The sequence below is a fragment of the Rhipicephalus microplus genome, chromosome 5 (genome assembly GCF_043290135.1).
Source record: "Rhipicephalus microplus isolate Deutch F79 chromosome 5, USDA_Rmic, whole genome shotgun sequence".
Lineage (NCBI taxonomy): Eukaryota > Metazoa > Arthropoda > Arachnida > Ixodida > Ixodidae > Rhipicephalus > Rhipicephalus microplus.
Window position 1 is genome coordinate 62,341,550 of NC_134704.1, and position 24,430 is coordinate 62,365,979.

Below are 24,430 nucleotides of genomic sequence, written 5' to 3' on the forward strand. Positions count from 1 at the left end.
TTGCGCGAATTTAGTGATTCTGAGACTCGTTGCGCCTCTGCATCCGCAAACCCGGCCGTAAACGTACCACGTCACGAGTCTAGAAAAATGTTCGCAAATTCCTGGCGCAATTTTCAAAAGGCTCTTTCAATTCGACGCAATGCGCGCTTGTGCTATTTAATGTCGCAATAAAGGAGGGGCGCATTATTTCTTACAAGAGTTTAAACTCGACCGCCACGCGCGCGGGGTTGGAAAAGAAACCGCGCGAATCGCGACTACTTGCGCTTAACCTCCTCAACGATGACAGTTACGAGCGCAGCAGAGTGTGAGCGCGCCCGATTCTCCTCGCTCCAGAAAAAAAAAAAAGACAAAGGAGGCAAGAACAACAAAAAAGAAAATACTAAAAAAAGAGTAACAATCGGAGCGCGTCACAGCTCGACGCCTTGAGAAGCCAGAAGGAAACGCCGGCGCGCGCAATCACGAGGGGCACCGGCGAATACCACGCCTCCCCTGGCGATAAACGATTTAGCGGGAAAAACAACTTGAGATGCAGATCGGCCAGTGCGATTCATGTGCGTGGATTTCGCCGGGCGCAAGGCTTTCCGACGTATTGACCGAGGAGCGGCCGATCGTTGCGTTTGGACGGTGGCGCCGCCTGCGTTTGGCCCGCAGCGGCGGGTCACAGCCTCCTGAGTGACGCGTTTCCTGGCATTACACCGCATTTAGGCTGACCATCGACGCGAAGAAAGGTTTATGCGCTCATGATCACTGCGTGAGGTGGCCCGTCTTGACGTATTTGACGGCTGACAGCGCGCGAAAATTTGGCCCGAAACGGCAAAGCGGGGAAAAAGTTCACAAAAAGAGCCACCGTCGGCAGTATTCGCACATGAGTCACTGCGCGGTGTTGTCGCAAGTGCTTTGGTTTGTTAATCACCCCAGAGAGCTTTACGGTGTTCGAAGAGTGGACGTAGGGCTGAAGAGGCATTTATTGGAGCCTTCGCTGCATTTTTTCCGGGCTGAAAAAGGTTGGTTATTGCTGTAGCGAGCGAAAATACCGGTCCGCAGCGCCCCCCGCGATGCGCTCCTTCCGCGGCCGCGGTTAATTGCAAAAAAGTAGTCCCTCGCGTCGAAAATTTATGTCGGTTGCGGGTCGATGCGCGGTGTTCTGTGCCAGTCGGACCAACTATTTGAAGTGGATTATTGGATCAAGTGGACATCGACGGTGATCTGTGACCCTGTGTGGACGAGACAAGCGTGCGGAGGGACTTGGTTATCCTTACTTTCCTTCTCACAGATGTTCCCGCTTTCGAAGTGGCCAGAATAATTGTGTGCGTGCGGTTGATAAGGCCATGCCCGTGTGAGCATCGTTTTGCGGCTTTCCAAGCCAAAACACGTGGTGACTGTGAGCATCGTCGAGGTCCGAGATGCGCGCCGGACCTCCGGGGAGCCGGATTACGTGCGCCGCGTGAGGATGCGACCGTTCAGGGTGTGGGCTTAGTGGCAGTATGGCAGCGCCAGCGCAGAGCCTGCTGAATTGTGAACAAAAAACGGCAGACAGCGCGGAGCTGCCTCCTCCCGGATCCGGCGGAGGACTCAAGAATGGTGCTTCGGGCGAAGAGCTCAGCGCGGACGAAATTCCGGCTGGCGTGATGGTGAACAACCGGGTGAAATCTCCGAGCAACGCCAGCGGACACATCGGCCGAGAACTGACAATGGATAACTTCCAAGATGGAGGTACCCACCAGCTGAACGCTAGGCCTAGCGCTGTCGCCGGCGATCCGGCTGCTTTTGCCGATCGACAGCGACTCGGTTCCGACTTCCGAGCCTACAATCCGAACCTGAGGGATTCTGTGATGGGAGGCGAGGAGTTCCGGAACTCTCCGGATGGCATGAATCACGTTCCGGTGCCCGGTTACGGTACGGGGTATGCGGACCGGGGAGGCTACATGGCGAGCCAACATGGCGGCCCCAATCTACCTGGGAACGCCAACGACCCTGCTCAGAGCAAGCTCTACCAGCATTACAACCAGCAGCACATGAGGCCCGGCTATCCGCAGGGCCCGCGGGCCGCGATGGGGCCCATGGGGGGACCGCAGCGGCCGGGCTCCATGATGCCCTGCTACCCGCCGAGCGCCAACGGTGGCGGTGCACCGCCGCAACGTTTCCTCTCGGGACCGAGCCTGAGCCAGCAGGGTGGACCCACGCCTACGCTCAATCAGCTGCTGCAGTCGCCGAACCCGCTACATCGCTACCAGAACAGCTACGGCGAGTACAACTCCATGCACAAGGGCATGGCAGACGTGGGACAGCAGTACTCGCCGTGGGCCCGTGGCTCCTACCCGCAGCAGATCGCCGCTCCCATGTACAGGCCACCGGTGAGTTGCCCTGCACGAAAAAAATCACACAGTGTCGTCGTAGATCGCGCGATCGGGCAGCAGCTTGCACGTCCGTGAGAGCGCCGCACTGCGAACCGCCACCTCGCTCGCACCGGTAGCCCTCAGGGCCAGCGTTGCGCTTTCAAAAAGGGACGTTTTTTTCTTCTTGACTGCACGTGACGTGAGCTATAGCTAAAGCTTGTGCAGCCGACACGTGCTTCGTACTTCTCGGTACCCGTGGCGTTGCGCGTGCCTCCAGAAACGCGCGTCACGTAGCGCACGTGTCGAGTCTGCCGTTGTTGCGGGCATGCTAAACGCGGCCACGGCGGCATCCTCCGTACGAGAGCGCAATGTGTTCTTGCAAATAATAGTAATAACCATAGGTGAGCGCTGCACTAGGGTTTCGAAGGCATCGTATTAGACCCGATGTGTTGCGTTGTAAACAAAGCGACAGCGACGATCGGACGCGGCTGATAAACGTTGTGGCGCGTTTAGTTATGTTTTCGCAAATCACGACGAAGTAGTGATTGAGTTTAAATATTGGAAAAAAAATGACGCAAGAAACTGCGTCGCGCAATCTATTGTGAATAACCATCGGAGTGCTGTGACCTACATGCCCTTGATAATATGGTACTTCTGTTTTGCGTACGGACAGCGTCTTCAACACCTTCGAAAGTCTCGTGATTCGTCTACCAATAACGCTTGTAAACAAACAGTGCTTTACTTTTAATATGCGAAGTAACAGAAACGCTGCTCTGTGGCCGTATTTCACGTTAACTTGGGCTCCTTTGTTTAACTGCGAGAGCAATGTTGCGTGGAGATACGTTATGGCCGAGTCTGTCACTGCTGTGGATGTATTCAATTGCACTGCCAAAATGGCTGCATGACACATTGCAAAGTCAACTTGAACGCTTTACACATGCCGCACACGCTGTAATGTTTGCTTCAGAAACTACTGCAAGTAGTTTGCCTTCTTTGTAGTCTCAACATTGTTGCACAAAGCACTGATCCACACCCCGAATTGCCGGTTTTAGCATATCGTGGTTGTCACGTCCTCATCAAGTGTAACAATACATTCAGTCTTCCATAATAATATTGGAAATGTGAGTTGGGCGCTGAGCAATGAAAGAATACAGCGACGGTGATTGAAGCATGAAACCGGAATCCTTAACTGCAGATGCCAGGCTCCTCTGTGTGAAATACGCTATCTGCAGGCAAAGCTCAATCACCGAACGCAATGGCCCGAGGTATTAGTGTACCTGCATCTGTACTGGCATTAAATGAATACTGAAACCATTTTTCGGAGGTGTGTTTCTACACTGCCATCCTGTATACAGAGGCAGCTCTGAGCAAGTGTGATGCATAGCAATTGCTGGTAAGACATTTTGTTTTGATATCAAGATCAATTTTCCTGGAGTGCACCTACTGACATCGACTCTAGCTTGACGTTCGGGTACACAGCACAAATTCTGGCTACTTCGTGCAGCAGTCTTCTGGCTACTTGTGATGACGTCGGGTACCAAAACATTCAAAATAGCCACTTGGGCATCACCAAAACATTAAAGTGGCTGCTCGTATGTCACCAATGGAGCCATGGTGCCGAGGAACTGTGGAAACTTCACAATATCTTGCACGTGACGAGAAGCTAGTATCGTATTTCAGTGTTGGGGCATAGTAGGAACCAAAAGTTTTCAGTAACGCACTGTAACTACTTTGTGGTACCAAAAGTTTTCAGTATCACGCTGTAATTATGTTTTCAGGGTACAGGCACACTGAGCAGTACATTTCTAAACGCAGGAAAACGACAGCTGAAAATTTTCATGTCAGTATCTCTTTAAGCGAAGTATTGCCGCACATTAAATGCATGTTGCATTTTACGTTAAATGTGGCCAGCAATGCTGTGAACATTGTGAGAGCCTACACACACTTTTGACTGTGACATTGCACATTGCCGAACGTATAGGAGTTCATTATGATATTATGTCACATTGTCTTATGCTATCACATTGCGAAATATTACTTATTGAGTACCTACGAACAGCTCTAAGTCTACATTCGTTACCAAAAAAAATTTAAATGGTGTGTTCTGGCGGCCAGCCGTAATGGTGTCCGACTGGTTACTGTTTTGGCAATCTCGGTTCAGTGGAGGCACCATGTTAGAGACCTGTGTGGTGCCAGTGCATGTCAAAGAACACCAGGTGTTCGAAATTATCCGTATCTGTTCTACTGTGGAGTCTTCCATAGTCTGATTAGTCTGGGGATGGGTTGCCCCGTAAACTAGTCAACCAATATTTTGGTGGCCTGTGGCTATAGAGCACTGCTTGTCCTTGTGACCAAAATGTTTTACTTTGCATGCTGGAAAGCGCAGACTTGTCGAAATATGTGTTTCAAAGAAAGTAACTTGAGTCCACAGAGTTGGTGGTTTTGCGTTCAGTAAGAAAGTATCACAAGTCCGCACTGTTGATGATTTTGCGTGCAATAGTTTTGGGGGTGGAAGCTGTCCCATATCCAAAAGAAACTATGTTGAAGATTGCAGGAAGTGAGACTATATGGAATGTAGATGTATGTAGACTCATGTGTCATTATTTATGGCATAGCTTAGGACTGCTTCTCAGTGTGGTTGGGTGAGCATCATTTCTAGTGGCCCAGCAACCTGGTCCTATAGAGCCAGTAACACGCAAGCAATAGTGACATATCAAGTTTCTAAACACATGTAACACATCACCTGCAGATTTTCTCTCTCCACTGTATACTGTGGAATGCTATATTGAAAATGAATAGCCAGCTACCATAGCAAGCTTTCTTGTTGGCAGAAGAGAATAAGAATTTGATCTTTCCACAGAAATAAATATTGGTCTGTTGAAGATCTCACCGCAGTTTATTGACCAATTATTTATAGGGGAGAGCTATCAGGCAAAGACGAAAAAAAAAATGCTGTCTAGCAGCTACAGTTATAAAAATTTTATGTCATAAGTGTCAAAACAAACGTTAAAGCATGAATGCCTGCCACTTCTGCCTTATTACCTTGAAAAACGTGCACAACTGCTATCGTTCCGGTTTGCTTGATCCACTTGGGCCCTCGGAAGCATAATTGCCAAAGCTTTTTATCCAAATGAACGTAAAATTCGCCAGGATGACACTCAGTGGAGCCTGTTGATGGCTTCTGCTTCCGTGCTGCGTCCATGTGCTGGAGTGGCCAATCCTGAGAGGATTCTGTGTGTTAGGCATCATTAAGAGCTCATTATGTCGCTATTATGGTTTCTTGATCTGTGCACCTTTCTAGCAAGCGTTATGTTGACATCTACTGCTGAATCTGTTACTTCATGTAACAGGTAGCCTTGAACGTGGTTATGCTAACTACAGTTTATGTCTAGCCACAGTTACAGGTAGCTACGCAGCGAACGTAACCGCTGTGGGTCTCTTGACTGTGGTTATTGCAAACCAAGAGTATAATCGCGGTACGATTTTATTCCTTTTTTCTATGCTTTTTGCCGCCATTAACCGTCTGCAATTGGTTGAATCATGGCAATTAGCCATCAGCAATTGATCGTTTCGACCCATCGCCGATGGCTAATGGCGGCCAAAAGCACAGAACAAAGGAACAGAATCGTTCCACAATTGCACCCCAAGCTAGGCAACTATGGAACTCACAAATAGAAAAGTCGACAAGATGGAAGACACTATCGTCATCCTTCGAAAATAAGCTTACAACGCTTTAACTGGCTAGACGCTAACTGGCTAGACGCTGCAGGTGGTTTTTTTTTGGGAATCGCCTTTTACTTGTTCGTGTCCAACTGCCTTGTATGGTTACTGACACGGACAATTGTAGTTGAAGATGTCATGGCGCAAAGACGTTTTATGTATACACTGTCGGGGAGCTCTGCAAGGGCTGTTTTAGATCATGGAACTTGCTGTGAGTATGCTCAAAGGGAATATTTACCAGGAGAAAGTGCTCCAGCTGCTGATAAGAGCTCTACAATCCTGCGTTGAGCATGATGTTTGTTTGATTGACAGTGACGCACAGTAGCTGCCCACTGTTCAAGTTGTGAGAACTCTTGAAAATGGCAAATGTCGGCCTAAATTCTAAGCCTCCATCTTAAAGTCTATGTTGGCTTCCGTATCAACAATGGTCTTCGCACCATGGACTGCAATATTGCATTCATGTGTATACACGTGTGTATACATTTTTAGTTTTTTTCTGAATTATTTCCCACAAAGCTTCCATTCTATATTTCACTCAAGTGATCATTACCTGGTTGCATTGGTTTGCTAAACTGAGCCTATACAGCATTGGTTAAATTTGTTAATGTTAATTGTGGTCAACACTGTAAACTATGGTTAAGCATAACTGTATTTAAACTGTCCGTGTGACATGGGTGTAAAAACGTAATTACTTTTGCGTTTCACCCCCATGGAAGGGCACCAGCCATGGTCAGGAAATGAGCCTATGTAATTGAGCTTGTTAAGCTTGTGATTAGAAGGCTGAACCACTATCAAACTTTCTCTGAATCATGAGGTGCTAAACAATTTCGTAATGACTCTTTATAAAAAGAGGAAGGTACCATACAATTCCTGTGTTTTCTCAATTTTTCACGAACGCCCAGGCCCATTCATCGATACTCATCTTTAGTCTTTGCCACATATTAATTATGATCTCATTTGTGGAGTTATTAACATTGGATGTCATGTAAGGGAATTCGAAACTGAGAATTCCATCACAAGCCACAGGACAAATGTAAGATGAATGAAGTTGCTTCTGTTTTATTATCTTCTCCAATCTTTTAAACTGCAATATGTCCTACAGGGGGGCATTTTCCACCAATCTGATAGCTTTTTTTAAAAAACAAGCACATAGGCCGCTGGGTAAATTTTCACATCGCTGACTGAGTTTCACGGAGTTATTGTCGTGCTGTTTGCATCAGTGATGATAATCAATGCCGGACAATTTCTGCTGTAGGCTTTTTTTCTTTATTGCAAACACTCTTCGTGAAAATGATTCCGATGGCGTTTTCTGAATCTATTACCGCGAAGAATTCTTGTGATGAAAGTTTTGCCACGCAGTTGCTTTCTTTGAGCAAGTTGCTTTGGGCGAGATACTGAAAAGGTGAAATGTGACCCAAAGAATGTTGAGGTGCTTCACCATCTCTACCTCTCTAAATTAGGTGCTGCTTCTTTGGTGCATGCGAAAGCAAATGGTCATTGAGAGGGTGCATGTATATCCTTGAAAATTCGTGCTATTTTTCCTGCCTACGGTGGTCATGTCCGCACGACTTCAGGTCATCAGCTGTGCCTTAGCGGGATTTCATTTTTGGTATCAAAAGACCTGAATTATTTGCCATTGTTCTTTGTTTTCATACTTTTCTTCATCTTTCCCCACTCTGTTCAGTTATCTGTTGAATGTTTTATCATTTCCTGTATTAGTATGGGCATGATTCAAAACAGCTTATTGTCTGACACTGTCATGGGGCTTTATTGAAAGTAATGTCACGGGTATGGAAATACCGCTCCTGCAGAACTGCAGAAATGGCGCCAAATGAATGAGCATGACAACGTTGTTGTTCTGGGGCTGAGTTTGGCTTGTTGCAAGACCCTCAACCTCCACCAAAAAGTATGTTATGGGCAGTATTTATTCAAGGGTCGTCAGTCAGGATCATATCCAGATAACACTGCAAAGAGTGCACAGAATACAAGGCAACAGGGCTATCCAGACTCGGCCTTAGAAAATATCTAGCTCGTCATTACAAGCTAGAAGTTGTAAATCTTTGTGTAGGGAGGGTTTTGGTAAAATGGTTTTTTCGCATAGGTTTCTTGTTGTAAAGGTAAGAAGAAATTGAGTTGCGTTGGTACCTTGTCTCCCAAGAGGAGAGTTTCACTGGCAGCGTTGGCTCGGCCTGGGCTATTGTCCTCCAGAAATGTTAAGCTCTGGGTGGAAAGATGTGCGCATGTTTTGTGTGTCAAGTCCTGTCTATTTTATCTCTTACTGCTTTGCCTCATGCTGGATGCATTGCTGGTTCTTCATCGGATCCTGGACCCAACTCAATGAAGGGCTGTGGGCGGTGACATTCTGAGGAAGGTCTGTAACGTAGATGTTCACCAGCTATTTATAGTGCATTCAGAGGACGGACCAAATCCTGATGTGGCGGGACGAACGGCACGTCACGTGACGTCATATCAGCGATTCCGCGAGCCGCACGGATGGATGACCCCAACCAATTTCTCACATCGAGATTCTGGCGGGCGAAAGCCGATACTTCAGTGGATTAGCTTGGAGTTTCTGGAAACTAGTACACTTTTTGTCTGCTCGCGGCATTTTCTCCACGGCTCGCAGACAGCTGCATGACCGGTTGACATCATCTACGCTTGAGCATGGTTTACTTAGTTTCCGGGGGCTTTGTACTCGGGCGATCAAATATGCAGAAATCGCTTTTGGTGGTTCGGCAAATGTCACCGCCATTGATTGAACCGCGAGATTCTTAGAGCCGCCATGATGGTAAAAGTGATGGTGAAACTTCTGCAACTGGCCGAAGTGTCCTTTTCCAGGCACCTGCATCTTCATCCAATCCTGGTGCACCAATATTAGTTTACCAAAACTTGTAATTGGCATCAACGACGGTGAAAAGAATAACACTGAAACTTTTTTATAGTTTCGGCAAATTGTTTCTGATTTCGGCAGCTTTTTTATGAGCACGTGTTTTTCATCGATTGCTCCGATGCAGTTCGGGCAATTCCATTTCTGAATGAAGCTGTCCATTGCATTTTTCCACTCTTCTTCCATGGAGGGTGTCCTTTTTCTTGTGGCGTGCCACAAAAGGGTGGTTGTCTTCTTTTCCTTTCTTAACACTTCTGCCACCTTGCGGGTTTCCGCAGAACCCATTTGCAATAATTGTGTCCATGTGCTTCGAGTTGATCAATTCGCCCTCGTGCAGTCAATTTCTAGCATCCTGGTTAGCTCAATTGCTAGAGCGACCGCCCCGGAAAGGCGTTTGTCTGGAGTTTTAACCCCAGATCAGGACAAGTTTTTTTGGCAACTAAGAAGCTTTTCTTTTTGAGAAATTCGTGTGCATTTTCTTGTGGCTTCATCCTGCAAACGGGAGGTTGTCTTCTTTCCCTTTCTTGATGTGCAGCTTCATAGTGTTTGAATTGATCCAGATTCACGTACCCACCCCAGTTGTGGTTGTTGCTCTCAAAGCCATAGGGATGGGATTGCTCTTGCTTCTTCACTTAATGACACTGAGCAACCAGTATTCATCGCACTCCTTTGACCAACGAGTGATGGAGAAGGGGGCACTGGATGATCGAGATTGTGTGAGGAAGCTTGAACAAGTATATGCCCCATGCACACGCGAAGAGACAACAAACCCTATGTGGGTGGGAAGATGAGTAATGTGGTAACAGAAAGGTCTTTAATGGTGTCATTTTCTAGCTGTCACATCACTCTGAATCCTTTCCGTGAGATGCATGCATTTTAGAATACAGCAGCAATGGCTCTACCTATGTCACATGTGATGATCTTGCTGAGGTCGTGTGACATTAGGCTGTTTAGGTGTGAATAGGTTGCTTGGCACCTTGAGCATACTGCTGCCCCGCCGCGGTGGTCTAGTGGCTAAGGTACTCGGCTGCTGACCCGCAGGTCGCGGGTTCAAATCCCGGCTGCGGCGGCTGCATTTCCGATGGAGGCGGAAATGTCGTAGGCCCGTGTGCTCAGATTTGGGTGCACGTTAAAGAACCCCAGGTGGTCAAAATTTCCGGAGTCCTCCACTACGGCGTCTCTCATAAGCATATGGTGGTTTTGGGACGTTAAGCCCCACAAATCAATCAATCAATTGAGCATACTGCTATGTGGCCTCGGACGATAGGGATCTGGATGTGCTAACCTCAAAGCTGCTGCAAACACCTTTTTTGTTTGGCAGTTTATATTGGATTGGCAGTATTCAGTGATGGAAGTGGTGCTCCGATTGCTCCAACATAGGAATGCTTCTACATGCTGCTCCAAATTGTGGTATTCGTTAGTAACTGTTTCGAACCTGCTCCAAAATGGCACTGAGAAAATTAAGACAAGCAACTTTTAACTGTTTGACCAACTTGCAAGCCCCAAAGAAACTGACAAGAATTTGTGTACTATGATTATGATCCTAGCATGTTCATATGCAACTTTGTTGGCTCTTATCTTATTTATCCAACAAGAACTGGCAAGTCAAGCTTTAAGATCATTTTGCTATTTTCAATTTGACATTCTGGCTATATAGGTGATATGTAAAAATGACTGAGATTGTGTATTTTAAGTATATAGCTCATACCATGGACATTCGATAAGCAACATAATTATTCGTTTCTTGCAATTCACATTGATTGCAGGCTGTGAAACATGTTTCATAATAGATAATAATATTTGTGACACTTCGGTGACTCTTTGAGTTCCAGGAGTTGTATGGCATATTTTGCAATCTGCTCCTAAAACACCAATAGCTGCTCTAAACTAGCGTTTTCCTGGTGAGACAACACTTGTGGCTACTCCGAGAAGGGAAAAGTCGCTTCCATCACTGCAGTAATAGTTACACTGACCTTTTGAGTGGGGAGGTTTCTGTTCATGTAGAACCCCTCGTACACGTTCTTCACGGAGCTGTGAAAAATAACGCTGTGGCCAGGTAACACAAAACGCAAGCGGGCTGTTAAGATCCAGAAAAAGTGCTGCTAAATAATGAAGCAGACACCTTGCGTAGGGCTCTACCTTGAAATAAATTATTCACCTGTTTATGGGCTAAAGAAGTCCTTGATCAGCATTAGATGTGGATGTGTTCTTCACCCCGACACCTTGAGCGTTCCTCTCCTGAAAACAAATTAAAACCATAGCATCCCCAAGCAACAGCAGAAGCAAATCTTGACGGCCATTCTTTCGCCGGCTGCATGCACGATGGTTTCGACCCGAGTTCCTGGTGCAGATTCCCTTGCATTTTTCTTGTCACAAAGGTTACAACAATAATCTTCCACAAGTTATGCCGCAAGCTCGCATCGTATCAGGCAGGAACGGGAAGCCTAATACTCAGATGTCTGTTGATTCTTTGTTAGGACTGAATGCTAGAAATGTTATATGTAGGAAAATGTACACAGCATGAATCTATAACCAGGGTTCTGCCATTTATTTGAGTCAACATATTTCCGCCTTCTATCTGGCACAAGTTGTTTGCACTGCTGGCTTTAATTGCAACCCTCAATGCGCCTTGTGTGGTGAGGCTGTTGATCGCTGCAGAGCATTCAGTCATAAGCTAATGAGAGTTAGGCTGTGTATTGATAATTCTATGCTTTTTATATTAGGAAGACAGTTTGACACAAGGTGTTGGCTGACTTAAAACAGAAAAGCTGCCTTTCTCCCCCCCCCCCCCCCCCCCTTCCTTTATTTTTTCCCGCTTGGTGGCATACCTGTCACCTCACCATTAGAAAAGGGTCACTCGTAGCATTCATCCAATCACTCTGTGCTCCTACGTATTGCACCTCCGCGGGCTGTAAGCACTGTATTGCCACCGGTCAATGCTGTGGACCACATAGCCACCTTGTGCAAAGCAGCATTTATTCTACAGGTCGTATCTTCTCTGCATAGAACATACCAAGAATAGTCATAATTAATATTGTGCCCAGCCGCTCTTTAAGAGTGTTCACGGGTGCCTCTCTGTGCCACTTACGATGCTGCATGTTCTACTGGGAGCCCCGCTGCGGTGGTCTAGTGGCTAAGGTACTCGGCTACTGACTCCGAGGTTGCAGGATTGAATCCCGGCAGCGGCAGCTGCATTTTCCATGGAGGCCAAAGTGTTGTAGGCCCGTGTGCTCAGATTTGGGTGCACGTGCAAGAACCCCAGGTGGTCGAAAATTCCGGAGCACTCCACTACGGCGTCTCTCATAATCATATGGTGGTTTTGGGACGTTAAACCCCACATATCTATCTGCTCTGCTGGGAGCTGCATTGCAGTAGGCCTTGAATCGCCACTTGTCAGAGAAAGACTGCTCTATTGCAGGCCTCTGGAAATGCGCTTGTGGTTTCTCAATTATCACACAGCTGTGATGCCGTCATGATTGTTGCATGCGATTGGGGGGGGGGGGGGGGGCGTTGCACAGGAACTTGCGACCGGGGAATGGCCACATGAAAAACTATTCTCTCAGCGAATAAGCTCTGAAGAATTGCTCTGATGCTCATTGTATTTTTTGTCCATATCGTTGCAGTGCCAAATGCCTGTCATGATGAAATGAATGCCAAGGTGGGCAAGTTGGCAATTAGAAAGTTCTAATTGACACAGTTACAATACTACTGTCACACATTATTATTCGAGATATGGTGTTATGATTCTGAGCCAGGGCCTAGTTTCAGTGCATGCAAAATGTAAACATTGGTACAGCGCACATTAAGGAATTTGGAGTGGTTAGAATTAAGTTTTTTTGCTATGTTTGTGGCTTTGGTACATGGCAACAACATATTTTAATATACATAATTGTAATGGTCTGGTCTAGTATTTATTATTCTGTCGTATGCAAATTCACCGTACTTGGAGAATATTCCAGAGTTTCTGTGAGGTTTTGGGCTTGTACACATTCCACAATTCTTTTTCTAAAATAATTAGTGCGAGAAAGGCAGTTTGAAACACCTGTTCCGTTCTCTAATCTGTGCTCTTGTCGTTTACCTGTCTCTGCTCTGCTGGCCTGCATTCCATACGGCTTGAATATTGCACATAATAGCAAACTGCCGTGAATAAAGACACCCGCTAGGTGCTCTAGTGATCACGGTGCTCGACTGCTGACCCGCAGGATGTGGGGATTGAGTCCTGGCTGCCACGGCCACGTTGTAATCGAGGTGAAAATGCCGTGTACTTAGATTTAGGCGCATGCTAAAAAACCATGAGTGGTTGAAATTTCCGGAGCTCTCCACTGAGCTCTCTCTCGTAATCATATTGTGGTTTTGAGATCCTGAACTGCAATTACAATTATTATGTTAATTAGAATCAATCTGGTGGCTGAATGTACGGGCTTGTGGCAAAACTCGAAGCATGCTGTTTCTTCTTGTTGAGAAGCTGCGTTTTATTTCATGAATTTCAGAGGTTGCGTGTTGGCAGGCAAAATCTGTTGATTAGTTTACGGAATAGCTAAGCAAACAATGGAATTCTTATAACAGAGTGTGTTTTAGGGTTCTGACTTGTCGTCGCTGAAAAAGCGGGAAAATAAAAAGTAATTTTAACTCCGTACTCACATTGTCGTATATTCATTGTCAGGGAAATCAAACAAGGAAATGCTGGCATTTACGATGTTTTCTTTTATGCTGGCCTGTTAATATAGCTGACACATATGAATAGTTGCAGGGGTGTAAGCAGCTTTTCTATCTATGCCTCAGCAGTGCAGTGTACAAAGAGTATAAATAATGCAGGAACAAGAAAGTCTTTCTGGCCCAACATAATGCATTCATCATTTCTTTTTCATTTACTGCAGCCTGACAGTTAAGCTCTTTTTTATTTTTTGTTCTCTGCATTTAATCTTTCGTTTCAGTGAGTGCTGTTGCATTCTGTTCTAGTGTATGTTCCCAGCTCTGGGAGTTTGTACACTTGAGGTGTTAGTGTGTGCTTTATTTGCAGTTATCTTTTTTTTTTTTTTTCGAACTGTATGTGGTTGTTGGCTGAAAATGATTTTATCGTTACATGGGGTCCTTTCCATTCATGTGTGGAAAGCTTAGTTTTTGAATGTTTGCTTGGTGATAAGCGTCAGCTGTGAGCAGGGGTTTCTAGGTTGCAATAATTTGCATATTGATCTCTGTGTAACTATTGACTGCCAGAGCAGCATAAATTTGCATAATTTAATCTCCCGAATGCGTTGGACGTTCTGACAGCCTTGCTCTGATCGCCCTTGCGGGAAGGAAGGGCGCTTTAATAGAGGAAATGTTTCTAGTGGGGGAAATTGTTTTTTATTTAGTTTTCAGGCGTGATTGCTGGGAGCATTTCTCATTGAATAAGAACCTTACATAACCCCTCATAATACACCTCGGCAAACCAGTCACTTCTTCAAAGATTTGCTGCTGTGTAGGGCTGTGCAACCGCTAAACGAAGTTGTCCTTTAGTGGAATGAACCCTCTTTATTTCTTTTACATTTGTATTTTTTCCATCCTCTGAGCGCATGGTTGAGTCCAGCTGCATTTTCGCATGAATAAGAACACATGTGTGATTGTGGCACGTGCCTAGCGACTGCATAAGCTGAGCGAATTTGGTGCCCGAGAACTTCTGGCTTCTGTCCTATTTAATGTGGCATACGAGCTGCGCGCAGTGAGGCTTCATTCCGAAATGGCGATTTCGGAAAGCACTGTTTATGTGGCATTATATGGCTGCATGGCAACGCCTCGTTCAGGGGCAGAAATCGAAAATGGACGTACTAGCAACTCCACTTGCAGCAGGCCTAAGCTTTTTGTGAGCGTTGCTGGGTTTCGATTCGCTGGTTTGGTTGCAATGTTTCGCTCGGAGTGAAATGCAAGACACACCTGTGTGCTTTAGATAGAGCTGCACGTTGAAGAACAACGCCCAGGTGATTAAAACTACTGCAGCGGGCCTCGTAATCACATCGTCGTCGTGGCATGTGAGACTATCGAAATCGCCAGTTGTCAAACGCTTGGTTGTCGAGATATATAATTTAGAATATCAATAATGAGGTTCACTGATTCTTTGACGTTTGAGTAGGGGACTGTAGATTTTAAAGAGATGCTGCAGAGAACAATGTCTTGGTTTGGATTAACAAACTGGACTCTGAGAACTTTAATGCCATATGTTTCACAATTGCAAGTCCATTAGTAACGGAGAAAATCAAGGTTGAAGTTTCATTTTTTTTTAAAATTTCGCGCAGAAATTTCCGCACACAATTTTCGCACAATTTTTGAAATGTAGTTTGTATTTTCGCGAGTTTGTCCCAATGAAATTTTCTGAAACTTCGTGTGCCTGTTCTATGGAACCCGCAGAGGACAATGTAGTTCACTTTTGTCGATTAGAAGCTATTTACGAGCTAGTAGACACCTTTAAAATCTATGACGTCATGGTGTTTGGTGCAGCAATCTCTCGGCTTCTCCATTCGCATTTGCTTTTCTCCCGTTTGCTCGCTTGCTAAGCGTCGTGGTGTTATTGGTATTGTGAAATTGTGCTTTACTAATACGGGAAAAATCGTTATGTTCTCTAGTGTCCCTCTAAAAATCACTTCAATGGTTATATGGCAATAAATTCATTGACCTGTCATCTCATTGTTCAAGAGTTCATTGCATTGTTTCTATGTAGAGGGGGGGGGGGTACTGAGAGGTTGAGGGGAATGTTTTTTTTTTGCCAATGTCTCTGGCTTTAAATGCTTCTGCAAGACCTTTCCAAGTCGCCATTGAATGGATTTATGAAAGGAATTTATTGCCTCTGAAATGGACCGCTGCAATTTTTTTTTTTAAATTTATGAACTACGTATGGAGTTCGACATTTGTCGCTCGCTGTAAATGTTTTGTCTCTTGTCGAGGAACGTGCTGGAAGCTAAGTAAGGGGTTATGGCACGGGTCAAAGAAGGTGTGGCGCGCGCTGGTCGTGTTTTCTGTAGTTTCTTTGAACGCGGGACTTGGTTTCTGTGCGATCACAACCGAGCGGGCACATAGCGGCCTCCTGTGTCCATTGCATTCGTTGGCTTTAATTTTAGGTTCCTTGCAAATTATTCCCCCGAGTCGGGACACCTTACACGACAGAAGTTCTCGCGCTTATTTGATGCTGCAGTTTCACCGTGCTATTGTTGGAAAGAACCTCTCCAAAGGTGTAACCTGCCGAGACAAATACTACCTATTCGACCGAGAAGTGCTTTTTTTTTAAGAGGCCGTCAACTACCAATAAATATGTGCGGTAAATGATAACCCAAGGGGAAAAATAGTCTTCTCTGCTGCATGGAACGCCTGAAGTGTTTTGGCTTGTGTCAGCGTACGGTAGCTTTTCTAGACGGTTATGCGAGCAGGGCCATTGTTTTGCAGCGATGTGCTTCTCTGCGCCGAGACCGCCGAAGAGCGAATGCATGGACACCCGATACTACGCTTCTAAGGGTGCTGTGGCGTCGAGTACGGGCGGTGTCGTTTCTACGCGAGCTGAGCTGCAGAGGCGCGTACCCGGAAGGCTGATTCATCGCCGGTGCTGGGGAGGAATGAGTCTGTGACGTGTTCCTCTGTTTTGCGCTAGGGTGCCTCCGCCGTACCACGTGGCTTGTGCACTGCACACGCCGGGATCGGGGATTTCAAAGGTGGTGGGGGGCACCCGTTCTTACGAGGTGACCTTCCTTGTTTGGAAGGCAGGGCCTCAGAAGCCTCCTGTGCATTGTTCGCTGCCAGGAAAGGGCTCAGTTGAAGCCAGTGTCAAGGAATGCCGTCTGTTTGGGAGAGCTCGCGCTTGCCGTTGGTGACTGACCCTATCTGAGTGTCTGTCCGAGCTTTCAGCGTACTCGTCCGAACACTGGGTGGACCGGGGAGGTCGGGTGACTTTCTTTCTTGGCACGTGCCGGTGTCTGATTGGAGTCGACGCCTTCCTCTTCTTTCGAAAACCCGCGCCGCGGTAATCGCATGCTCATGATGCCTCTCTTTTTGTCTGCCGCGCATTCCATGCTCGCCTTTAGTCACGGCTCGTTAGGCTACGGGAAGAGCCCCGTGCCGTGCTCTTGCCCTCGCAGCGGGGGAGGGCATTCGTGGTGGTGGTAGTAGTTAGAAGAGGAAAAAGGCACCTGATTTCTGCAGCCCGGTAGGGAGCACGGCGCAGTGCCTGCATTCGTCTTGGCGCTATCGGTGCGCCGTGCCCCCTCCCCCGATTCTTCGAGGGCTGCAAAATACAAACCACCACCCCGCCGGCATTGTTCAGGCGTGCGCCTGTGTAGCACGGTTGATACCGGTTCAGCTGTCGTCCTACCAGTGACTTTTTCCGGAGTCAAGTGTGGCACTCGCGAAAAAGTATTTCACGAGGACCTCTTGTCACGTGGTTGTGTGACAACCAGCAAAAAGGGCGACGACGGGAAGGGGATAACGTGGTCCAACACGCGCTTGACTCCCCGAACTGAACCACTTCTAGGAACATGGCTGTAGGCTTTGTTGTGCCCCTCATTGTGTTTGAGAACTTGTCCAACTCGTGTTATTTTTATTGGTTTACGCGGGCTCTCTCCACTGGTCCTGACGGGCGACTGGCGGATACCGTCGCGCGCCCCCTGTTTGTTGCCGGCGGGATACTGCGTGAACTTGGACGCTGCTCCATCATAATTTGCGGTGTGAGCGAAGTGAAGAGTCGCGGCTGTACTGCGGCACATCTTTGCGGAAGACCAGGCCAGGTCAGGCAGACCGACAAGTGGTATGACATCGTTTCTGTTTGAATTCTCGGTAGGGTAGTCTGTTTTTTATGTAGAGCGCCGGACGCGTTTTTCGGCGTTTGTTGGTTGGGTCTCTACCGGCGGCAAGTTCATTTTTCATCAACTTTCAATTCGTTCGGTAGAGTTTTGCAGTCTGCACTGCAGCGCCAGAATGCATAGCCTATAGCGGATAAAAACAGAAACCTTGCGACGGCCTCAATGTAAATGGAACGCTACGCGCGCGTCTCGCGCCCTTCATTTGTCGGCGGATTGTGCCCGGAAAACATTGGGGTCTTTTCTGTGTGTCCCTAACGGCGAATGTCAGAAACTTTGAGTTTGGGCAGTGGGAGCAACGCAGCTCCTTCTGGTCGGTGTGCGGTGCCTATTGGTGTCGCTCAAACCTGACTGGTACCAATCATTCTCTCTTGGTTTCATTACGTTGTGTCTAGCAGGAGAAACGAACCCTCGATAAATCCAGGTCTTGCGTTTATGTTGCTTATGCTTGGCTATTGACATCGAACTGGTATAGTTGAACATGCGTTGTACGCTTTTCGGAAACGGCGCGTTCGCCGACGAATCGCATTCTTAGGCCGCGTTCACACTGAGCATCCCGGCCGCCGAAAGTGCTCCGAATCCGGTTCGGCGGCAGCGAGATCCGCCGAAAGGGCCCTCTCCGCGCCGATCGCTCTCGGACCGATTTTTGCGGCGTCTGCCGCCGAATCGGTCACCGCGGACCAAAAGGAGCGCTAGTCAAGGAATTTCGAAAAATGGCGGCCAAGCCCTACTCACTTGTTATGCTGCACTGTACGTAACTGAACGTTGAAACCAACGGGAGTTTAACCTACTCTGTGCCTACTTCGCCTCCGTATTTCGTGAAAGAGGTGACCGAGCTTGCTGTTGGCGTGGCCGAGCTTGTTGCGGTCTTGCAGAGCAAAACGAACCCACCAACGCCACTGGCGTCGGTGGTTTTTCTGCTCTTCGTGCATTACAAGACAGCCACTTGCCAGCAAAGTAAGCAGTACTGTCTTTTCTTGCGTACGAGAATCGTTGAAGTATACACCACCGGATAGCGTAGTAGCGTTTGCGAGCCGCGACAACAACCGGGTGACAGCGCATCCATCCCGCGTTCGCCCCGTAGTAGATGGCAGATTCGGCGGCGCGGGGCGCGTCCAGTGCGAACGACGCTGTGTTTCGGCGGCAGGGGAATTTCGGTCGCTGTAGAAAGCGGATATTTCAGTGTGAACTAGGCATTACTGTGCGGAGCGTCCTCCGCGCACATTCCGTCTTCCGCGTGTGCCGAAGCGGCCGAGCGCAGAAAAATCCTAGCGCTGCGTTTGCTTGCCGGCGCCCTTCTTTATCTAAAGCTGCGGCGTGTGCCACAAAGTCAAGTCAAGGTGGAGAGCGCAAGCCATCTCGCGAGATGAAGCGAACGTAAACGCCCGCAGCACATGCAAGTCGCTTCCAGCTAACGTTAACGTTCATAAAAGTCTTTCGATAGTTGTCCAAACGGCTCTGGTGAAGCTGCCATGCCGTGCGAAGTAAAGACGCGTGGCACTCGATCATAACACCCTCTTGTGCCACCAGCGCGACTCCCGCGTGATACTACGCTTAGTCGTATAGTTGGGCAATCGGCGGGCACTTTATTTTAACAGTATATATATGCATCTCAGTCCCCACGTGGGAGCTGCCCGCAGCACAGTGATCTGTGTTTTGGAGGACCAAATAAAAGTTTATCCAATCCAATCCAATTGAGGCATGCAAACTTCGGTCATCTGGTGTTGATAACGTACTCTGGTATTGCACATGTACGCATGCCGACTGGGATAGAGCCCCCCGCACCTGCACTCAAACACCTTTCGAAACGCTGTACCACCGAGACGGACTGGGCACGTCACTTTATTTGAGATTTTATACAAGGAGCGGAGTTAATGGTGCCACTCTCGAGGTGAGCATAATGACGCAGAAACACGGAGCGCTTATTGTGAATGGGGCCCTCAGTTTAAGATTTGATACCTACAAACGCGACACAATAGCATTTTTTTTGTCCCTCTGCCGCTCCGCTGAATTGCAAAAAAAAAAAAAATCCACTTAAGATACTCCTTTCAGGTTTGACATTTCCCGCGTCTTTCCATTGTTTAGAGCCACTACCGGTCGCAGGGACGTTCGCTGGGCCGTTCGGATTTCATCATTGTTAATATTGATGTCAGCCGCATGCGCTGTTACAGTATGCGTTCTGTTGTGTTTGTTACACGTTCTTGTGTTTTGTTTCTTTTTGGCGACAGTTTTACGAAAGGGAAAATTTGACGCGTGATCGGAAAACAAGAGAATGTCATTTTTTTTTTGTGCTACCCTACAACTACAGTTCGCAGTATTTCTGTACGTACGTAGGACTACTTCAGAATATGAGGCAGGAAAAGTAAATAATACGTAATGTAGAGCTGTGACAGTAGGTCAATTATTTCAATTATCGACAACGATTACAATACATTTGAAACAGTACAGCCAACTTTCCCTCTACCGTCTTTCGCTTTCTCCGCAGGTTTTTTTGTTTTTTTTAAAGGACACTGCGCAAGAATTCGAAAGACTGACGAAACTTCGAAATTCGACTCGGAAGATGCCACTGTTACGATAAACGGAGCTTATTCCCCGCTTTTTTAATCAGTTGGCTGTATTTTTCATGGATTGTCAGCGGCGGCTGCTGGCGAGCCGTGACGTCACCGAAGAGCATGCAGGATGCGCGTGTTCTTGTCCTCTTCCTTTTTTCCACCTCTCCTCTCATCCCACTTCTTCCCTTCCACAAAAGCGCTGGTGACTTGTTCCATCCGGAAGTATTGTTCGCTGCTGTTGCTGTTCATACCCGTTTTGGGAACTGAAGTGGGAGTCGAGCAAATCGAGAGACGCGGGCGAAGGCTGGCATTGTTGACTTGCCCGTTTCCGATGTGTGTGACGTCACCTTCTCTAGTTCACGGACACGGCAATCATTGAAAGCGCATTCATTTAATTATTTTCCCGCAGTTTCTGCCTGGAATGAAGGTTGATTTTTTTTTAACGATTTCAGGGCCCAGTCTTTCAATTTGGCTGAAAATCTTCGCTGCAAAAATTTTGTTCAGTAATTCTTTTAAGGTTGTGCCAAAAAAAAAAAAAAAAAGAACGAGCCTTCAAAAATTTTCTTCGTTCTTTTAAAAGCGTGCAATTATTCAGGGTGCCCCCCTCGCCTACCAGTACATGTGCGAGACTCTTCAGAGCTTGGTCTTTCATTTCAATGCAAACGAGGATTCGATAGCTTAGCGTTATCGAGCTTGCTTTGCTGGTCACACTATTTTAATAGTTCAGATATGTAACCGTTGAATCTCTCACCCCCGCCTTGCAGTAACCTCAGTATGTAACTCTTTCGTGCGAATCGTGCTAGCTTTCTTTCTCTCTGCTCAACGACGACTTCACACGCATGCATGCCGGTGACATTTGAGCGAACCCCGCCTGCCGTGTCTTCTGCCATTCTTCATTGGTAATTTGCCGCTGTGTGGCGGACTTGGTGCGCCGCGCGGTCCTCCTCCCTTCACCTTCTTCCATCGTCGCCGCACGTGCGTTTGATGCAAGCAGCTGAGTGCCGTCATCGATGACGTCGAAACGTCGCGCGCCTGCCTGCCTGCTTCCGTCGACCGGCTCGTGTCGACACCGCGAAAAAGAAAAATAGAGAGAAATGATGCGGTGCAGCCGGGATGTGTTTCTGGCGGGAAGACAAAAGAAGGTGAAAGGGGGCTCGCTTCATCGAGGTATCCCAGGAAAACGATCGAGCTCTCGCTCTCCCCCGCTCTACGGAAACGTCGTTCCTTTTCGAAACATGATATCTGGGAGTCTTGCGTCCCGAAACTACGACATGCTTATGAGAAACGCCGTAGTGAAGATATAGGACGGTACAGCGCGCCGAAAACCACTAGAGACACGCGATAGAGGGACGAGGACTTCGCTCGTTCTTCTTTTGTGTGTATCTTGTGGTTTTTAAAAAGTGGGCTCTACCGCCTTATATTGCCTTAGTACAGTACACGAGGGAGGGGGGTAATCTGAATCGATTGCTGTGTACGCATACGATTTCTGGCGTGTCAAAGAATACGTGTTAATAGTATACCTGGTGGGTTAAAGTGTCCAACACGTCCAGGTTAGTCACGCAGGTTACCTTAGACGGAGTCTTTGGAGGGAGTTTTTCATGTACTTACACATAACGTGGTGATACGTCCATTAACAACACAATATCGCAGAGAGAAGCAATAATGTCAATTGGAACTATACATTTGCTCCCTTAAAAAAATAATCACATATAGCGATCGCTGGGAGGTGTTCGATTGTCTTCGTCCTCGCTTCTTGTTCACCGTGACAGCTTATCCATGACGGCTCTTTAAGCGAGCACTGATTTTCATGATCTCGCTTTAACTGTTTTTACTGTATACCGATAATGCCATCCTAAACAAATAGGGGTTGACGTGGGGATTACAATAATACTTAGTGAAAACAGTGTTGATGTTATATAAGTCAGTGTTCTTTTATTTTTGTACTTTCTTTAAGTATCGCCGCTAACATTTTTACACACAGGTGTTCAACTCGTATAATATAGGACGCGTTTTTGTGGTGCGCGAGAAATCCGCCAAAATAGCTTGGGAAGTGAATTGCTACGCTCATGTTAGGTTGGTGTTGTGCGCTATGTATGTATATTTTCGGCCAAAGGCACCGCATTTTGATGTGAATGGAATGCGACAACACCCTCGCACCTTAAAGAAGGCAGCTCCAATGAGACACGGGAACAGCGCGAACGTTCATTACCTTCGCCTGTGTTGTGCAGGATGCATTGCCTACCCGACCAGCAATACCCCCGTTCTGAACATCAACGTCCTTAGATCTAGGTGCAAGAGAAAAATAACCCCTGGTGGCCAAGAATACGGATTCCGCCGACAACGACAGTGCCTCTTACTGCCACCAGGGTTTTCGCACGTAAAACCCCGTTAACGAGAACAGCACGTGAACACTTCCCTGTCCAGACAAAAAAAAAAGGGGGGGGGGGAAAGACCAGACGTGTTGTGAATATGAGTGCGTTTGAGCACGCCGTCCTGGGCATGTTACGTTTATACACACCGTCAGATGACGAAATGATGCGAATGCGTCATTGCATGGTTTTGATAGCGATGCTGTGTCGATGCCGTCTGGTTTGTGCACGCGACAGGAAGCGTCGTTTTCTGTGTGTTTATCTGCACGAGTCGGTGACATCCCGCGGCCTTTGATAACGGGGTGTCTCCCAAGCGTGCGATTGAAGAAATAAAGTATAAAAAACGGCGCCGCGTGTTCATCCAGCCGTGACGTGTCGCTAAGCGTAATCACCGATTACGCTTCACTAACGACTGTTTCTCGCATGACGAGCACGCTCGTGTTGTTCGTTCCTGTTCGGAACGCTGAACTAGGTGACGAAAAAAAAAAAAAAACACGTTGTTGCGCCGTCGCAGGGGGAATCCTCGTACGTTGTCCCTATTAATTTGTGTCGCGTTTATGTTTGTTTTGATTACGAGAACCGTTTCACTCTTGTTTGTGGAAATAATTCTGTACATTTCGTAACGCGACGAAGTTGATGGTTGGTGTTGTGGCTAAGGTACTCGGCTGCTGACCCGCAGGTCGCGGGTTTGAATCCCGGCTGCATTTCCGATGAAGGCGGAAATGTTGTAGGCCCGTGTGCTCAGATTTGGGCGCACGTTAAAGAACCCCAGGTGGTCCAAATTTCCGTAGCCCTCCACTACTGCGTCTCTCAATCATATGGTGGTTCTGGGACGTTAAACCCCACATATCATTCAATCGAAGTTGATGGTTCTTTTGGCGCGTTTTTAGCTTTGACGTTCTCTGCTCTCTCTCGAGACCATTTCGGGGGTAGTGCGTGGTCGTGTACGATTCCCCCCCTTCCCCCCCATCTTTTTCCCGCGCTTCGTGACGGCAGCAGGCAGAGAAAGAGAGTTACACACCTCGCCATCCTGGCTATTAGCGGCGCTGAATAACACTCGAATATATACCGTTCGCATACAAAGAGGACGGGGCGGTGGCCGGTGCTCATCGGACGCGCTATTCGAATGTCGCAGGCTGGGTCTCTTGCCCACGGCAAGTGATGTTTTTTCGTCCATTCTTCTTCCTTCACTGTTACATTACATTTACTACTCACAACATCCCCTATACTTTGCCTTGAGTTGTTGTCTTTTAGTTTGAATTAATCCACTGTTACGTACGTTCTTCTCAGTTTTTTGGTGCGCTCTCCGTTGTCGGCAACTGCATTGAGCGCGTTCACCGGCCGGTGTCGGGGCGTCTATTTCGAGCATCACCACCGTGATGGTGTAACTGCCGGTCTAATTGCCTCCTGCCTGTTTGCTGATAAAACGGAAACCTGCTGGTGTTGACACATTGCTTCTCATAACGGGAGTGATCTCGCCTATGTGACTTCGACAATGCTGCCTATATATGTTATGCGATACGTTTTTTTTTTTTTTTTGCCTGTAAAGGTACCTGCAGTGCCGCGCTGCTAATGCAAGGGAAAATGCAATATGTTTTTTTAATTTTATTTATTTTACCCTTGAAGCCAAATTGCTTTACAAAGAGGGGGGCTTATTTACAAAAATAAATTAAATGAACAAGAAGCAGTGATTACGGTTAGATCGTAAAAATAAATCTATTAAATGTACAATGTTAGCTAATGAATCACG

At 47.2% G+C, this 24,430-nt stretch overlaps 1 protein-coding gene across 3 annotated transcripts in view; it reads left to right on the forward strand.

The window, feature by feature from the left end:
* Positions 1–1,123: 1,123 nt before the first annotated feature.
* The window catches only part of LOC119174481 (trithorax group protein osa), a 186,209-nt gene continuing 162,902 nt past the window's right edge, over positions 1,124–24,430 (forward strand). For all 3 annotated transcript variants that reach the window (XM_075895575.1, XM_075895577.1, XM_075895576.1), the window contains exon 1: positions 1,124–2,354. In XM_075895575.1, the coding sequence (XP_075751690.1) occupies positions 1,485–2,354 (870 nt within the window). In that variant the 5' untranslated portion in view covers positions 1,124–1,484. The remainder of the gene's footprint in view (positions 2,355–24,430) is intronic.